This window comes from Penicillium digitatum, chromosome 1, assembly GCF_016767815.1.
Source record: "Penicillium digitatum chromosome 1, complete sequence".
NCBI classification, from domain to species: Eukaryota; Fungi; Ascomycota; class Eurotiomycetes; order Eurotiales; family Aspergillaceae; genus Penicillium; species Penicillium digitatum.
In genome coordinates, this window is record NC_089384.1 from 657,768 (window position 1) to 672,236 (window position 14,469).

At 49.6% G+C, this 14,469-nt stretch overlaps 5 protein-coding genes across 5 annotated transcripts; 2 read left to right on the plus strand and 3 right to left on the minus strand.

Moving 5' to 3' along the window:
- Positions 1-285: 285 nt before the first annotated feature.
- Positions 286-1,491, plus strand: Pdw03_2544 (PP-loop ATPase superfamily protein, putative; the record flags this gene model as incomplete). The annotated part of the gene is made up of 1 exon (XM_014681798.1): positions 286-1,491. The coding sequence occupies one exon, from the start codon at positions 286-288 to the stop codon at positions 1,489-1,491; it is 1,206 nt and encodes a 401-aa protein (XP_014537284.1).
- Positions 1,492-2,195: 704 nt separating this feature from the next.
- On the minus strand, positions 2,196-2,573 carry Pdw03_2545 (Complex 1 LYR protein; the record flags this gene model as incomplete). The annotated part of the gene is made up of 1 exon (XM_014681799.2): positions 2,196-2,573. One exon carries the CDS (start codon positions 2,571-2,573, stop codon positions 2,196-2,198), a length of 378 nt encoding a protein of 125 aa, XP_014537285.2.
- A 681-nt stretch (positions 2,574-3,254) lies between these two features.
- Positions 3,255-6,442, minus strand: Pdw03_2546 (Ras guanyl-nucleotide exchange factor RasGEF, putative; the record flags this gene model as incomplete). The annotated part of the gene is made up of 6 exons (XM_014681800.1): positions 3,255-3,335; positions 3,387-3,815; positions 3,873-5,359; positions 5,559-5,753; positions 5,818-6,142; positions 6,245-6,442. The coding sequence occupies 6 exons, from the start codon at positions 6,440-6,442 to the stop codon at positions 3,255-3,257; spliced, it is 2,715 nt and encodes a 904-aa protein (XP_014537286.1).
- A 1,217-nt stretch (positions 6,443-7,659) lies between these two features.
- Positions 7,660-8,314, minus strand: Pdw03_2547 (Zinc finger, HIT-type; the record flags this gene model as incomplete). The annotated part of the gene is made up of 2 exons (XM_066100224.1): positions 7,660-8,176; positions 8,244-8,314. 2 exons carry the CDS (start codon positions 8,312-8,314, stop codon positions 7,660-7,662), a joined length of 588 nt encoding a protein of 195 aa, XP_065955624.1.
- A 1,978-nt stretch (positions 8,315-10,292) lies between these two features.
- On the plus strand, positions 10,293-11,373 carry Pdw03_2548 (NifU-related protein; the record flags this gene model as incomplete). The annotated part of the gene is made up of 3 exons (XM_014681802.1): positions 10,293-10,550; positions 10,625-11,158; positions 11,230-11,373. The coding sequence occupies 3 exons, from the start codon at positions 10,293-10,295 to the stop codon at positions 11,371-11,373; spliced, it is 936 nt and encodes a 311-aa protein (XP_014537288.1).
- Positions 11,374-14,469: the final 3,096 nt, after the last annotated feature.

Consider the following 14,469-nt stretch of genomic DNA (forward strand, 5'->3'; position numbering starts at 1 on the left):
CTCTATGAGAGATGGTGGTTTGGGATCGTTGATGATCAATACGGGGTACAGTCAACTCGCGTGGACTTAGACGGATTTTCCAGGTAAGTGACCAGACCATTCGCCGTACAAATCAGATATCTCAAACTCATTCAAGTCTTCAGACTAACTCCTTTTCTCTAAAACTAAAGATCAAGTACAACCCGGTGATATAGATCTGCCCCGTGCACGGACCACTTGATCGGCCGCGGGGGAAAAATTAATCTCTTCTCTCCGCCACCAAGTCCCAGGCCTTACCAACTCACCATGGCTCCGACGGCGTGTTTCGACTGCAAAGAGGCGCGAGCCGTCATCATCCGACCTAAGAACAGGCATAAACTCTGCCGAGCCTGTTTCATCAAGGTTTTCGAGACCGAAGTACACGAAACCATCATCGGCACCAACCTCTTTCACCCCGGCGAGCGAGTGGCAATCGGAGCCAGCGGCGGCAAAGACAGCACAGTACTCGCGGCCGTACTTAAAACACTCAACGAGCGATACAATTACGGACTAAAGCTATGTCTACTGTCGATCGACGAGGGCATCCGTGGCTATCGCGATGACAGTCTCGAGACCGTGAAGCGCAACGCCGTGCAATACGACATGCCACTTGATATCCTTGGATACAGCGAGCTCTACGGTTGGACGATGGATCAGGTCGTGGAGCAAGTGGGCAAGAAGGGCAACTGCACGTACTGCGGGGTTTTCCGTCGACAGGCGCTCGATCGAGGCGCTGCCCGCTTGGGCATCAAGCACGTCGTCACGGGCCACAATGCGGACGACGTTGCCGAGACTGTCATGATGAATCTCCTGCGTGGTGATCTGCCCCGTCTGTCGCGCGGTACTAGTATCGTCACCAGCTCCGACGCTTCGGATATCAAGCGCAGCAAGCCTCTCAAATACGCTTACGAAAAGGAGATCGTACTCTACGCCCACCACCGTCAGCTCGACTACTTCACTACAGAATGTATCTACTCGCCTGAGGCGTTCCGTGGCAGTGCTCGTACTCTGATCAAAGACCTGGAAAAGATTCGTCCCAGTTCGATCCTCGATATCGTCAAGAGTGGCGAGGACATGGCCGCGCTTGTACCTGTTGAAGTCCGAGGTTCCGGCAAATCTAAGCTGTCTGGTGCGGAGGAGGAATCAACCGGTGGCTGTGGTAGTCAAAATGGCCGAACCAGTGGAGGGGAGATGGCTGCAATGGAGAAGCAGCTCGCTGAAAACGACGCGGCTGAGTCGCTCGAGACCGAAATCAAGCTTCCTAGTGGACGTGTGAAGCCGAATCGCGGTCCGACGGGTAAGGCAGTCAAGGCGCAGACGATCAAACATTGCGAGCGTTGTAACTACATTTCCAGTCAGCGGATTTGCAAAGCGTGCACGCTGCTAGATGGCCTCAACCGCAATCGACCCAAGACCGCGATCGAAGTTGGGGTTGACATGGAAGATGAAGAAAGCAGTTCGGTTCGACTTTGATGAGACAGATGGAGCGCGTCCAGCTCAGTGCTACCTGAAGAGTCAATTAGGGAAGCACGTCTATTCAAAAGCCCGACATTCAGCGCCAGCGTCCTCGAGGTCCTGGGGCATTTTCACCATGACCCTTTGGCTAGGCTGTCCGTCACCTCTGCAACACAATCACACCCAGTGTCAACATCAGGTGTCCATTCTCGGTGCCCAAAGCACCGTGCGGCAACCCATGTGGTTCGCAATAAACAAAATTTCAGATCCAGGAGGATCTCAAAATCAGATACCCCAATCTACGACTGTTAACATCAGTCCCATTGCATCTTTTTCCAGAGTGAATGCATAGCATACAGAGAGTTTCAGAAAGAAATAGTTCATGCTCCTTGGCAATGCTCTCTCTATTTTATTTTATTTTATACACAAAAACCGTAGTATACAAATCCCAAAATTCAACAGTACCAACGCCTTTCCTTGGAATACATGTATCCCAGCAAAATCACACTATCTGCACAGACAACTTCCAAATCCCTCGCAATCCGCCTCTTCCGAATCAGAAGGATCATCTCCTAGGTCCATCCAACAGAACCAGACGAACCAAGCAAAGCCAAGTTATCAGATATCAGCGAAGCAATACCAACCACCCTGCTCAGCTCAGCTAAACCAAAACAGCTTGGAACATCACAAGCCACCCCCCCCCCCCCCCCCCCCAAGCCCAGTTACTCTTTTCTAGGAACATGCAACTCAGGCAAATCAAAGCCAACCCGTCTCGCCGTAAGACGAATCTTCTCCTCCTCATCCATACTCATACCCGGGTTATAGCGCTCAAGGAGCTCAGAGTAGACGCGCTGGGCGCGGGCATACCGAGCGAATTGATCTGCTTCTTGGACGCGGAGGATGCGTTCTTCCTCTGTTTTGGGGATTGAAAAGGGGAGGGCGTTGGATTGCGATTCCGATTGCAATGATGATGTGGCTGGCACTGAGCGGAAGAGTGTGCGTAGGCGTTGGTGGAGTGGGGATGGGGTTTTGAGGGAGCGGCGTGGGAGTTCGCGGAGGAGGGCGCGGTAGGTTGTGCGCGCTTGGAGGGTTGTGGACATCTTGAATGCGTGGGAGGGAATGGGGGTTGCAATTGGTGTATGGGTTTGATTGGGGTTGTTTTGAGGCCCTGGTGCACCGGGGATTTGGAGGTGCATCTGTATTTGGTCTTGAAGCTGGTCGGGTGGATGATGGGTTCACGTGACTTTGAATTTATGGCGCTACGAGCTTCCACGCTGTCTCCGTTGAACAAGGGTTCCTTGTTGTTATATGGCTGCCAATCTACCTGATAGATGAAGTATACAAGGAACGAAATACGTAAAGTGTCTATATATACTGGGTAGGATTCTGCTATCTGTAAGACAGTCAATGACTGTCACCACCCACACCTCAGCACGCATATGTACAAGATGTCGCAACGGAGCTTTTTTTTTTAAAGATGCATCACCGTTACAAGCGTCATATAAACCCCCACGGGGGCCAAGTTCACAACGAAAAGAAGGCAAAGGACAACAAGAGGATTTGTCAATCATATATGGGCGTAGCGACATGAGAAAGGAGAAGTAGAGGAGGGAAGGGCAAGGCAGGGTAGGTAGGGTAGGAAGGATAAATAGGGAGGCAGGAGTAAAGGTGTTTGATGAGATGTTTGTGCGTGAGAGAAGCCTCAATTCGTGTTGAGGCTGATGGGAGATGAGTGTCCAGGGTTGCCAGATGCCAGAGACCTAGTCGATAAAGCGATTGGGTTAAGAGCGAAACCAGCTGAACTTCCTTCGTCCTTCGGCTCCCGTGGACGGTTCGACGTACAAGCTACGAGCATACAAGTCCTAGGCAACGTTAATGAGAGAACCCTTGATCCACGATAACAAAGACCTTACCTCTTCGTCTCCAGAGAGCTTCGAGTCAAGGATCAGACGCTCGACATCTTCGAACTTCTGAGCCTGGGGATGAGGGGTCTTCTGGCTTCGTTGGATGCCAAGAACAACCTCACCCATGACCTCGAATTTCTTCCAGTTGATGCGAGATTTATTCTCGCCGATAAATGTCTTGTTGCCTTCTTCGGCGGAGACAAGGTCACGACGGTGGAGAGGTAGGAATGGAATTCGCTCTGAGAAGGAATTTTCCCAGGCCAGGCGGTAGGCAAAGTGGCTTCGTTGGGTGCTCATGAGGATAACCAAGCGCATAAACTCTTTCTGCGCTGGGATGGGGATCAGGTCTTTAGTTTGCGTGAGGCGGTGGACAGGGGTGCCGTTGATGGCAGCAATTACAGCACCCAAGGAGTTGTAGTTGTTTTGGCGTCGGAGTTTCTGGGAAGACGGATTAGTGGCTGCTGACCTTGTAGCATCTGTATTGGGAAAACACACCACTGCGATATTCATGAACTTCTCTAGCGCCTGCGCTCTATGCTTAGGCTTATCGCGCAAGAGGATCAGGCTGGCTACGAAGAAAGCCAGATGATTGAATTGCGTGATCATCCGATTAACGTTCGTCAAGCTCTTGACTTTGTCCTTGTCGACACCCGAAAGGCTGACATGACGCACCAGATCGCGCGGCCGGAATGAGTTGTACATGATCCAGTCAACCCGCGTCAGTTCTCGTGCGAACTCCTCTTCTGGTATATCCATGAAAATTCGCCACTGGAGTTTTCCAAGTAAAGTCTTGTGTGTTAGTTCAAGACGCAAAGCCTCTTTTTGAGCCGCATCAAGGCTCAAAAATGTGAATGACTGGCTGGTAATGCTGTTCGCTTTGTCGGGATTCGAGGAGACTGAAAGAGTGCCCGAGAGTCGTGATGTCGAATCATGCGGTCCACTACTGAGATCCAGTGCACTCATACTATAGATGGGGTCTTGTTCTTCCTCGGTGTCGTAAGTGTAAGTGTCAGAGTCAGCCCTAGTGAGAAAAACCGCTGCTGGGGAGCTTCGGCCGGAGTGGTCGAAGAATGTCTCGGCCAGCTGGGGCTCCTCGGAATCACTGTCACCCCCATATGCCCAGCCAACATCATCGTCTTCTACATTCGAGTCTAGTTGAGACCCGATCTCCTTGGCAGCAAACATGTAAAAATGGCTCTTTTCGAGCACGGCGACAAAGTCAATGATCCGTTGGTGAAGTTTGGGATGAGCGAAATCTCCCGGATAGTCCGAGGCCCATTGAGCCATGACATCGAGTAGTCGTAGCTGATCTGCCATACGGGCCAGTTGATCCTCGTTGCCCATCTCATTTCGCTCGAATCGGCTTATCAAGGCACTTAGAAGACTTGCAGGAGCGGAGAATTTTCGGTACAGGCATAGGAATGTAGAACGGAACTTCTGGTCTTGTTTCGACATCGGCAAGGAAATCAAACGATCAACTAGCTCATCGAACGATAGGCCCGTCTCTGCACTCGAGTTGCTCTCGCTGCTTGGCTTGGGTCGCACAACTGAGCAGGGGCTCGGGGGCTGCCCATCGTCCCCCTCGTCATCCATGTTTAAGAAGCTGTTGAACACGTCTGATCCTCCACTGTCTCGCCAGGCGTTGTGTAATCGTTGCTGACGGTTATCGTGATCGGGAGAGTTTGATTCTTGTACCGACTGTCTGCGGGAATTTAAACGCGATCCGGTTGGCGGAGTTTGGGGTCGCACCGATTGCGAGTTACTGCGGGCATAACGGTGGGAAGTAGACGTCTGCTGCAAGTGGTTTCCATCGGTTGCGAGAGGATTGTCACCATCCCCTTCGACACATTGATCCGAGGCTTGTGGTCCGCCGGCTGGGAACACGGCTAAGGGGTTTTCAGAGTTGGCACGGGTAGGACGCCAATCGTGAGAAGATTTGGTTGCCGGAGAATCAAGAGGAATGTTAGAATTGTTGGAGAGATCTATTTAGGAAGAGAGGGGTTAGAAGGGGAAAACCGAAAAAGACAAGTTCTATGGGGAATCACAAGGTAGCGAACGCTCCCACCGCGACCCACCTTGGCCCGCTTCCTCCTGGGGGGTCAAGGCACACTTCAACTCGACAGTGGTTTTGTGCAAAAGAAAATAACATAAGACGGGGGGGGGGGAGGGGGGAGAATTCACCTTCTCGAGTAGAAATCACTGCCTCCAAAACCAACGCAATACACATGCGTTGAGATCGCGGCGACGAAAACGAGGTTCGATAAATCTCGTATTGATCATGGATCGCATCCACCTCGATGTCTTCCAAAGGTTCCGGGTTGACATCACATTTGCAAGCAACCTGCAAGAAAGGAAGATCCGAGGCAGCCAATGAGTCTAAGTTCCGGAAAAGTCAGCCCCCAGGCCAGGTACATCCCAGATAGTTTAGACAAAACCCTACCAATGAGGTTCGTTGTTAAAGACAGTCGATCCGGCTTGGTGGCATCATGTAGAACCAGAACCCCGTCAACGTCTGGCGAAGATTTGTCGCGCCCGACACGCGGCCAGATGATCTTCTTTTCCTGATCAAAATGAACCTGGATCAAGTCGAATTCCATCAGATGTACAATGTAGACCGATCCGTTCAATGACATTTTCTTCTTGTTCATAGGGGAGGCAGGCAAGGTTTTCAGATCCAGGGCGCATTTGACAAAGCTGGACTTGCCGGCATTTTCTTCGCCAGCTACTGCAATGATCACTTCGGGGAAACCGCTCTTGGTGGATTCCTACAGAAGAAGGTGAAAGGAACCGTCAGCAAGTGAAGCTCTCTGAACGTTGTACACCGTAGCAATGGACCGCTTCGAGTTCTGGGTCAATTCAAGACGTACTCCCCCCTGCTGACTGAATCGCGTGTGCTTGATCGCCTCGTCTGTGATTGGCGTCCGCTCATCCTCCTCCAGCAATGTGTGTTCAACTTGTGTCCCCGATGCTGTCTTCCGCACCACATCGAGTTTATCAAGGCCCCCGGCCGGGGCTGAAGAAGTTCGACCTCCAATGCCCGGTCGTTGTGAAGCTGTAGCGGTCATTGTTTGAGCTTTATCGCTGTGAGCTCTCTCTCGGCAAGATTGCTCCAAGATCATGGCGGACGCGGACGCGGTCGGCAATTCTGGGGCCACGGAATGGACCAGTGGGATAATCTGACTACTGTGGAAGTTCAGAAAACTAGCACTGCAGCGCATCCATCATTGGGACAGTTCAAGTTCGGTAGAGCAGCGAGGCAGCCATCCGAGAAGTTTGATCGAAATTGCCGTGGATTGAATTGCACTTGATGACTACCCTGATTAGCCGGGGCTGCGTCGAATCTCTTGGTCTTGGCAACAGGGAAAAGGATTGATAAAAAGCAAACAGATACTATGGACAGATCACAAAGATCAGGGAAGATGAAATCGGGGTTGAGGTCATCTTTTTTTTTTAAATCAAGGGATTCTCGTATTTCATTGGAAGCCTAAGAGATCTCCGTGTTTATGAAAGCGGCTCAGCTGAACTCGGTAATTTCCAAGGTCTCGAAATGAGTGGCCAGAACCAAGGCTAATAATCCCACTTAGTCGACAAGGTCTACGTATTTATATTCCAACCAATTGAAATTACTATACTAGAAATTCAGCTGCCGTGTCAATCCCTGCTCTCGGAAACAAAGGGTTGTCTATGTCCAAGTAGCCCTGGAGTACGAAGTACGGAGTACAAGTTCTCTCATCTAATTATGTCACGGGATGCTCCATGTGACTAGTCAGTTTTCAGCACTTTTGGTACTTTTTTCACCGAAATTTTGGTCTTTGAAGTTCTGGGCCCTTCGTAGATGCTCCGCTTTCTGGGGGCTAACAGGGCCGCTAGTTTGACACTAGGACTTGGGCTGCTGGTCTTGGCTCGTATGCGAACGTTGTACGGAGTACGGAATACTCCGTATCCATATGGGTATTCATATTCGATCCTCCGTACTCATGTGGTGCAATCTTGCACCTTGTAAGCCCTGAAGACCCTAAAGCCACAGTGCCCAGCGCTTTGATCTACTAGTGCTTGGCGGTAGTGCTAAGAACCAAGACGCATTTAAAATTCATTAAGAAACCCACAGAGGCCAAAGATGTGTTAGTTGCATGAGGCTGAAAAAAAAGCTGAAGTCAAATCTGACAGCGACTCTATTGAAACAGGGAAGGGAGATCAAAAAGCGCCACTCTGTTGTAGAATCTGCATGTCTCACTTGCACGGACTCGCCAGTGGTGCAATCAAGGTATAGGTGCCAAATGTCTCAAACTGAGTCTGATTCCTGGCCATACTTGATAAGCGCCATAAACCGCATGAAAGCCTCGGCGGCCTGAACTGTCTCCGACCCTTCCTCACAATCCTGCCTTAGCTTGCGGACTCTACCCAGGCCACGGTTGAAACCTTTCTCGGACGTCCATGGACCACGGCTACGAGGAGCGGACCCTCCACGGCCTCGCCCACGCCCACGCCCACGTCCTCGTGCGGGGGCTGTGTACGATTCCACCCATTCTTCTTCCAGCGTCGACTTGTACATATCTTGTAGCTGACTGCGGAGTTCGGGGTGCTGGCTGAGAAGCTCTTTCATATCCGCGGATGCCGCCACGGCGGCAGGTGTCATTGTGGGAGCACTGGTGCTAGGTGACTCTGTAGATTTAGGGCCGTTGGTGTTGTTCTCAGGTGTGGGATTGACCTTCGGCGCCGGGGTGTTACTCGGTTCCTCGTTCGATGGTGCTTTCGGAGCACAGTAAATCTTATGTGACTGGGTACATGCAAGTGAGCAACTAAATCCGTAACTATTAGCGACTGGACCACGGATCTTGAGGGATGGAATCAGAATCGTATCAGTACCTCATCAGTGCGCATGTGGGACAGCGATATTTTGAGGGCTCTAAAGAGCAAACCTCACAGGAACCAGGCATTGTGTCGATTTCCCAATGAATCCATCAGCTGCACAGCGATCAAACTTGCTCCATCACTTTTCACTGGTCCATGTCCTGCTTGAGGATGAGGATCAGGCCAGGGAAGTTGAGTTGCCCGATCTGCATAATCTGCACGAAAATCTAAGAAGCTCGGGTCAATTATGTCTGCCTTAGGCAGCAGGTGCATGCGGGCACACGCGTGACAAGAAAATGCCCAAGTGCACAAGGCACGATGTATTTTAGATTGAAAGGCCACGCAATCTATGTAAACCCCGCAAAGCGGGTGTTGGAATTTTCTCCCGAGACGTAGTTGGAACCTGGTCGCCCTGGTCGCCCATGTCCAAAATCTAAATAACCCCAGTTTAGTGTGATGAAAACAAGGCTTGAATGCACGCGATACATGAACGGCCATGCTTGCACAGGATACAGAAGGGATTGTGTCTGCATCCACCATTTGAGGAAAGAAAACATGATATTCGCACAACGGCCAAGACAATCACTTGCGAGGACATTAACCCGGCCACCCGGGCATACTAGGTGGATCCTGATTTCCCTCGATTCGATGAATCCCCCGGCATGCTATTACGGTTTGTCACAAACTGCCATTTTTTCGGCTGATGTGTCCCGGGGTTCACTCATGACTTGTCACACTCATGTTTGCGCCTATCTGGAAGACACAACACTTTGGTCCAATTTGCGAGCTATTCTAGTAATTTGATGCCACTTAGCCCACACATATGCAACATGTGATTGCTGCACAATGTTGCTTCTTTTAAATGGAGGGTAGGGGATTGGCCAGATACCTAGCTTCTCTCACTATCCTCCTTAAGCTAGCGCAGCTTACTGGATCCAACTCATCAGGGAAGTGTTGACGGCTCTTCTTATTCTATTCCCTCTATACCATCCTATCACTGCAAGTACCATATAGGCACCACTGCAACTTGTCTTCGACAAGGCAGCTACTTCTCTGGAGCCATCGTCCATTTCAAGGTCGAATCAGGATTGCAATCACTAATTCGGCGCCTACTGCTGCTCTCGGGGATTCTGACCTGTGAATTCAAGTGTATCTATCAACTCTGGAAAAGAGATAATTCCCAGGGCATGACCGGTCCACGGAAGAGCAGTTGTTGTATTGTTAGCTCTCCTTGGAGGATTGATACAGCCCTGTATTTGTAAAATACGAGATAGGCCTGATATAACGTGCTACAGCGTGGTCTTTTCTCAATCAGTTTCTCTCTTAGATTAAGCTCTATTATTGCATAGGTCAAGCGTCAAGTGTTGTGTTCGGATAATGGTGGGTTTCCTTCATGAGACAGATCTGGACCACACCGGCTTTACCGGACGACTTTCCTTGCGAATTGGCGAGCGAATTCTGACAAGTTGTGAGGCGAATTTCATGCTCGTGTTCTTCGGTGACGGGTGGTCGGACTTTTAACGTTTTCAGATAGCCTCTATCTAGTATGAGGCTGACACAACATATATGTTCTATGCCTACTTCCCCAGATTTTATTTGTGAGCAAAGTTGTAATCGATTATGGTGCTCTACAACATATCTGAGTGTGCCATGAATCAGTAAATTCGTTTCGACGTATGATTTAGGATGACAATTGACTACGGACAAGGGTGGTCGGCCCCTTGCGCGGCCTTGCAAGGTCTTTTGAGCTGGTTTTTGAAATTCGATTTTAAACATGAAGGCGGTTTTAAAAGCGTACTTTGTGCAGGAGACTTTTGACTACTGCTTCCTCAACCTCCGACAGCCGGCATGTCCATAGTTGTGATTGTGCAAAACATTTCTTCTCATTGGCCGAGAAAGTGCCTTCATTTGTCATCCGGCTATGATCTAGGATCACGTGTAAACAAATTGCGTCAGAGCGGCAGCTAAAGAGACCCTCGGGTGTTCTTTCTACAATGCACCTGTTACCAACCCTCTTTGCACATTCCCTTTATTAAAATGTCTTTAAGCACTCCATCTACCACAATGTTCCGTCGCGCTCTGCTAAACAGCCGTCTGGCCACTCCTGTCGAGTGCTCTATCCGATCAATCATGCCGGCAATTGCGCGCTACAGATATGTCTCCAGCGCAGCTCGACTCCCAACCATCACAGCATCAGAGACTCGTCGCCGACCAACAGTGCGACCGCACCAGCAGCCTGCATCGCAGGGTGGAGTAAACGGTCTTTCACCAACTAGCAAGCGCACCATCTTCATCCAGACCGAGAACACCCCCAACCCCGATGTAAGTTTCTAAGGCTCAATTATCTGATCTCGACAAAAGAAACCAACCCTTGCTTTTCGTCCCCGATCATCTAGGCCTTGAAGTTCATCCCCAATCACCGCGTCCTCCCGGAGGACTTCCCCAGTACATTCCTCGAGTATCTGTCACCACGATCAACCGTTGCGCCGCCACACCCATCCCCGCTCGCGGCGAAACTGCTCGATGTCGAAGGCGTCACATCCGTCTTCTACGGGACAGACTTCATCACAGTGACGAAAGGCAGCGATGCTAACTGGGCGCACATCAAGCCAGAAGTCTTCAGCATCATCACGCAAGCTGTGACGTCTGGCGAGACGATCGTGACGACGGTCGAGGGTGCCATCGGCAACAAGCAGGAGAGTGGAGAGGACTCGCTTTCTTTCAATGAAGACGATGACGAGGTCGTCAGCATGATCAAGGAATTGCTCGAGACTCGCATTCGTCCTGCTATCCAAGAAGATGGTGGTGATATCGAATTTAAAGGGTTTGAGGATGGTATTGTCATGCTGAAGCTGCGTGGTGCTTGCCGCACCTGCGATTCCAGCACTGTCACGCTGAAGAATGGTATTGAGTCCATGCTCATGCACTACGTATGTCTCTCTCCGCTTTCCCGTTCCTTTTGGTTTTGATACAAAGGCTTTTTGCTCACTTTGCCTTATAGATTGAGGAAGTCAAGGGTGTTGAGCAGGCTATGGATGAGGAGGAGATTATTTCCATGCATGAGTTCTCCAAGTTTGAGGAGAAGCTGCGCCAGCAGAAGGGTGCTACTGCTACGGCTAGTGCGCCTTTGGACAGTGCGCCGTAAAAAAGGTCATTTGGAGCACATTCCTTGTACATTATGTTTATGTTTGAGAAGGGAAACGAATTTACAACAAGTCGATCTACACACAACTTCCAGGAATCGTTGTACTTCATTTTTTGGGAGGTCACCCGGAGATGGAAGCCTCTTTTAGCATTAACGAAGCTTTTCCGTGTAGGTGGGGGGACAAAGCATTCATGCTTGCCATTAGGATGGCAACTTAAAATTGGTCGATAAGGCGTGGGATAACTCCTCTTCTAGATCTAAATAGCGCCTTTACAAGAGAAGATAAAAGGCTAGCCTCTTACGTGTAGCCACTAGCAATCGCAGTGGTCACCTTCTCTGCCATCTGTCAGGTCTTTTGTAGATCGCGGGCTAGCCATCTGGTGTCGAGGATCCTCTATACCTAAGCTTTATCAATTACTCGATAGCGGGAATTCTCTGACTCATCCTCAACCTGTAGAGGACGGTATCCTCCGGGTTGCTTTCTGTCTGGGTCTTCAACGTCTTTCATCAGCTGGTAATTAGTTAGTTAGTTACTGGGATGGGCTAGATCTTCGGCTTATGTCATCTATCTTGCGGGTAGGAAAGTGTGGACGTTGATATTGTCTTTCGCGCACGGAGTCGGTTCAATAGGAAACTGCATATTTGTCCAGAGAATCACCATGAGTCCAGGCGAATGTGTGGAAATTTTCTGCAGAGGCAGCATCCAGCATAACGGCAACCGTCGCGATTAGACAAGCTCCGAAGTCTCCCGGGTGGGTTAGATGTGGTTGAATTGGGAGGTGTGGTTCAATGCACACACCCCCCTTGGCTTTGCACCACCAGTTAGTAAGAGGGTGTAGATTGTACATCTTTGGTGATGACACTAGTTTCGGCAAGTAGACACATCGCCTTGTATGGCCGGCAATATCCACAGTCATCATTTACCTAGATAGCTCCTAGGAGTCAAATTGCGGCGGTGAATTCAAGGGCTAGGAAAGGACTCCAAACACAGAACATCCCTAGAATAGCGCGTACATTGGCAAACCAAATTAGCCCAACGGCTGTTGTGGAATAAACCTGGTCGGAGTTCCGGGGCACCATATCATTCGTCAGAAATTATATTGCAGATGAACCCTAGTGAATTCTTGACTCCCCAAGTTCGTTTCATCTTTTGAACTTCTCTATTGCACACGGGGATCCACTGAGGGGTTGAGGAGCAAAAGAGTCGCGTTGACAATATCATTTGTGCTACCTCTGTGTCGCACAGAGCTGTTCAACGGTCTAGGCGCATCCGAGGATGGAGAGGAGATATTTATGTCCTAGCCGGGAAGGATAGGAATCCCCATTAAAAGGGGGACAAGAAGGTCATTTTACGTTGGAGGGGTGAAATGTCAGAAAATGCATATCAATCCGGGGTAAAGTGAAAGAGTCTGAGCTTATTGCCCCGCAAGTGTGCGAGGGCCGTGCGAGAGCTTTTTTTTTTTTTTCTTTTCTTTTGCAGAAGTACAGAGGGTGAGAGATATTATACATCTTCGATAGTACGGAGCATATGGTATTGTTTTCTAACTTGTAAGGCAACCGTCAACCCCAGATGATCGGCCTATTTCTCCAAGGGACCCGCCTGTTCTGGGTCTACGCCACCTTGCCTACAGAGCTCCATAATCCTGATCTTTATTTTTTTTTACATCTCCATGAAGCATATTCCTGATTTCGTCTTCATAAGTTGGAAAGAACTGGTATGTCTCATAAAACCCTCACTAAAAACCTACGAAGCCCTACAAGCCCCTAAAAAATGACTAAACAAGAACTAAAAATTCGACTAAAATTCGATCAAACCATAGTGGTCCGTGTCCTCCGGGGCAACGTTGCCAGATCCGTAGCAGAAGTTACCCCAGGCTCTTTGCATTCCCCTCATCTTTTTACATTCTCCTCCCTTCTTCTCTTCCTATCTAAACACACTCTTCTTCCATCGCAAGATGCGCCACCCTTAACGGGATCAGCATAGTCCCTCGGCTTGCTCAACGTCATCAGTGGTCACAGCTTCGATCGTGCAAACTCTCCGAGCGCATTCCATCTCTCAATAGAATCAAACAGATTCAGCATCTTTGACACGCGGGTCGTCTTATCTCCTCAAATAAGGCACTTCTACTCTTCGCTAGTTCTGTCTACCTGACCTGTTCCATCGCCCTCGTTCCTCCGTTCACCTCGAAATCTCGCCTGTGCAATTCGGGCACAGAACTTCCTCAAAATTGTTGACGAGACCCACGATCACCGTGCGCACCCGCTTGCAAATAGACATTTGGAGAGGAAAGATTAGAGTGGTGAGTAGCGCAAATTTTCTGTCGAGTTTTCCTCGTCCTGAACGCGACTGGGCTGATACCTGGATAATTCTCCAGACACAATTGCGATCACGCGACTGCATTTGATTTTCGACTCACTTTTTCTTCGTGAACACTTTTTTTTTTGCTTGAAAGGTGCCTGGTGATCTACGCGCGCCAGCGAAGCCAGCTAAAAAAAAGATTCGTTCAAGTATTTGACGCCAACCTGAGGTACGTACAAGTCCACTAGTTCTCGGTCGCTTTACTTTCCCTACATCTTGGACAATTGCTCCTCCATGGCGCTATTTGCCTACATGTTATTTCCAATTTTCTCTTCTATGTGGGCATCTCTCACTCTTCCCTTACTTCCCTTGCAACCGTACTTCACATCCACGTCCCTCGGAGTTGCGCACAGCTTTTCTCTTGGCTGAGGGGGGGATTTTACTATCCCCACTTCTGGACCCTCTCGCAAGAGGGGCCGAGGACATGCATATCTGCACACTCTCCGCTTTCATCCTACAGCTCTTGGTCATGCCACACCTACATGTGCTTATATTCTCCTTGACTTGTGCCTTTCCCCCTCTATTTTACTATCTGGCTTCAAGATGTGAACAACCGCTGACTTCAACATAGCCGGAATTGAACATAGCGCATACACCTGGTCATCCGTCATCCCTCTCAAGACAAGAGATCAACCCTTTACCCCAACCTCATCGAGCGCGTGTAACAAAGACAGGTGCTTTGTCGCATGTGTTCAATTATTTTTTGAACCAAGAGAGATTTTTACAGTACAGATTTG